Source organism: Lygodium microphyllum, unplaced genomic scaffold (genome assembly GCF_053477565.2).
Source record: "Lygodium microphyllum isolate KBCC unplaced genomic scaffold, Lygodium_microphyllum_v1.1.10 scaffold_31, whole genome shotgun sequence".
Lineage (NCBI taxonomy): Eukaryota > Viridiplantae > Streptophyta > Polypodiopsida > Schizaeales > Lygodiaceae > Lygodium > Lygodium microphyllum.
Genome location: NW_028229514.1, coordinates 16,458,473 through 16,460,233, shown reverse-complemented (window position 1 = coordinate 16,460,233; position 1,761 = coordinate 16,458,473). Strand labels below are relative to the sequence as shown.

Here is a 1,761-nt window from a genome sequence, read left to right as displayed (position 1 = left end):
ACTCAAAGGGGTGCCACCAAAAGGAGTGCCACCAAAAGGCGTGCCATTTGCCGACGACTGCGCAAAAGCCAGAGTAACTGGAGTGGACGTCTCCACAGGTGTGACAAATCCTAGAGGTGATGCAGCTCCAGCTGAACGACGAGACGGAGACACCATGTCCGTGTCTCCACAGCAGCACCCCCCTGATCCTCCTGCAGTCGCAGTCCCTCTAGCCCAAGTCGCAAGCATCGAGATCGTCTGCTCGAAGCTGAAGCATCTGATCGCGCTGAAGCTAATCTAGCTGAAGCTGATCTAGCAGAGCGCCCTGACGAAGAACGAGACAGCTCCTGATCTGCCATCTCTCTGAATCTCGCGAGCTGATCTGGAGACATGCGTGCCATCATGTCCTGAAACTCCTCATCGCTCATCCCTCGACTCATCCTGAAAATGTCGATACCTGCACAGATAAAAAATGATGTTAGAATAATCAATTTAAACTATACAAAGCACATTAATATAAATCATTTTTGAAAAATCCCTCTTAAAATGCATATCTTATATACCTTTATGGAAGATCTAAACAACGAATTGAGTAATACAATTCTCCAAGAATGAAGTATTCTATGGTCCCATGTTAATCTCCTGACACAACTCTGCATACACTGGAAGGTCGATAGACATGTCACCACAAAAGAACGAGTCTGCCTCGTTCTCAAAAAATTCTACGACTTCTGTATTTCCATCATTGTTAGCCGATGCGGGCTCCAAGCTTGCGGTGACCTCCACCCCTTGTAATATCGATCCCTCTATTTGCATATTTTCTTCATCTATGCCTGGAACATCGCTTTGATCATATACTCTCGCACCTCGAGGAGTTGAAGGTATAACATACCACCATCGAGGTTGTCGGGGGTTTGGATAGAAGATTACCTGTTCACAAACACTTACAAAGCGACTTTAAACCATTGTGACATAAACCATGTCGTATTACAATTAGCAAGCAAATGACTATTTGTACCTGTTCACAATGGGCCAGCAACACAAAGGTGTCGCGCAAATCCATCCATTTTTTTTCGGAATCTATTTCGAGAAATCCAGATGGACCTCGTCGAACTGTTGCTCCAACTCCTCCAAGTACCACTTTGAACCACTGCACATCGAATAGTATCATAGAGAAGCTACGGTAATCCACCGTAATAATACTTTGCAAGTTCCCAAAATACTCCATCTCATCCACAACCGTGTTCGGATCCGTTGCTCGTCGCCGGCTCTCTTGCTCAAACCTTGCCATGATACCACAGTCCATTGTGGAGCGCATTTGGTCAATACGCTCCACCTGAAAATGCCGTCCGTGCGACCATGCTGCACTATATATTTTGTACTGCACATTGAAACACTCAAATTAGATGTAGCAAGCAAATTTAGATACGACACATTCTAAACCCCTTATTACCTTTGGACTACATTCACTCGAGAACTCCCACTCCTCCATTGAGACCTCTGTCCCTTCGCTGGATGCTGCGGTCAAGGCTCCATGCAACCATCATGTTGACATAAACCGTGGCATCTCCTCCATGCCTTCGGGATATCGAATCGGTCGGTGACGTGTACTGCGTCGGAATTTAGCTCGCGCTTCCTCTCGATCTTGCCTTGCAATCTGGTACTTGACGAGCCACGTCTCCATGGAGACATGGTGCAACATACAAAAGGGATTCACCTTCTCTTCCATTGAGGCATCCATTCTTTTTTCTACCCCATTTCCAACCACCACATCTCCAGTCA

The 1,761-nt window shown here is 46.2% G+C and overlaps 1 protein-coding gene across 1 annotated transcript; it reads right to left on the bottom strand.

Annotated features, from left to right (window-relative positions):
• Positions 1-304: 304 nt before the first annotated feature.
• Positions 305-1,042, bottom strand: LOC148009359 (uncharacterized). The gene is made up of 3 exons (XM_087673549.1): positions 998-1,042; positions 543-909; positions 305-436 (listed from the first exon to the last, which is right to left on the bottom strand). The coding sequence occupies exons 1-2, from the start codon at positions 1,040-1,042 to the stop codon at positions 601-603; spliced, it is 354 nt and encodes a 117-aa protein (XP_087529675.1). The 3' UTR covers positions 305-436; positions 543-600.
• Between the last annotated feature and the right edge of the window lie 719 nt (positions 1,043-1,761).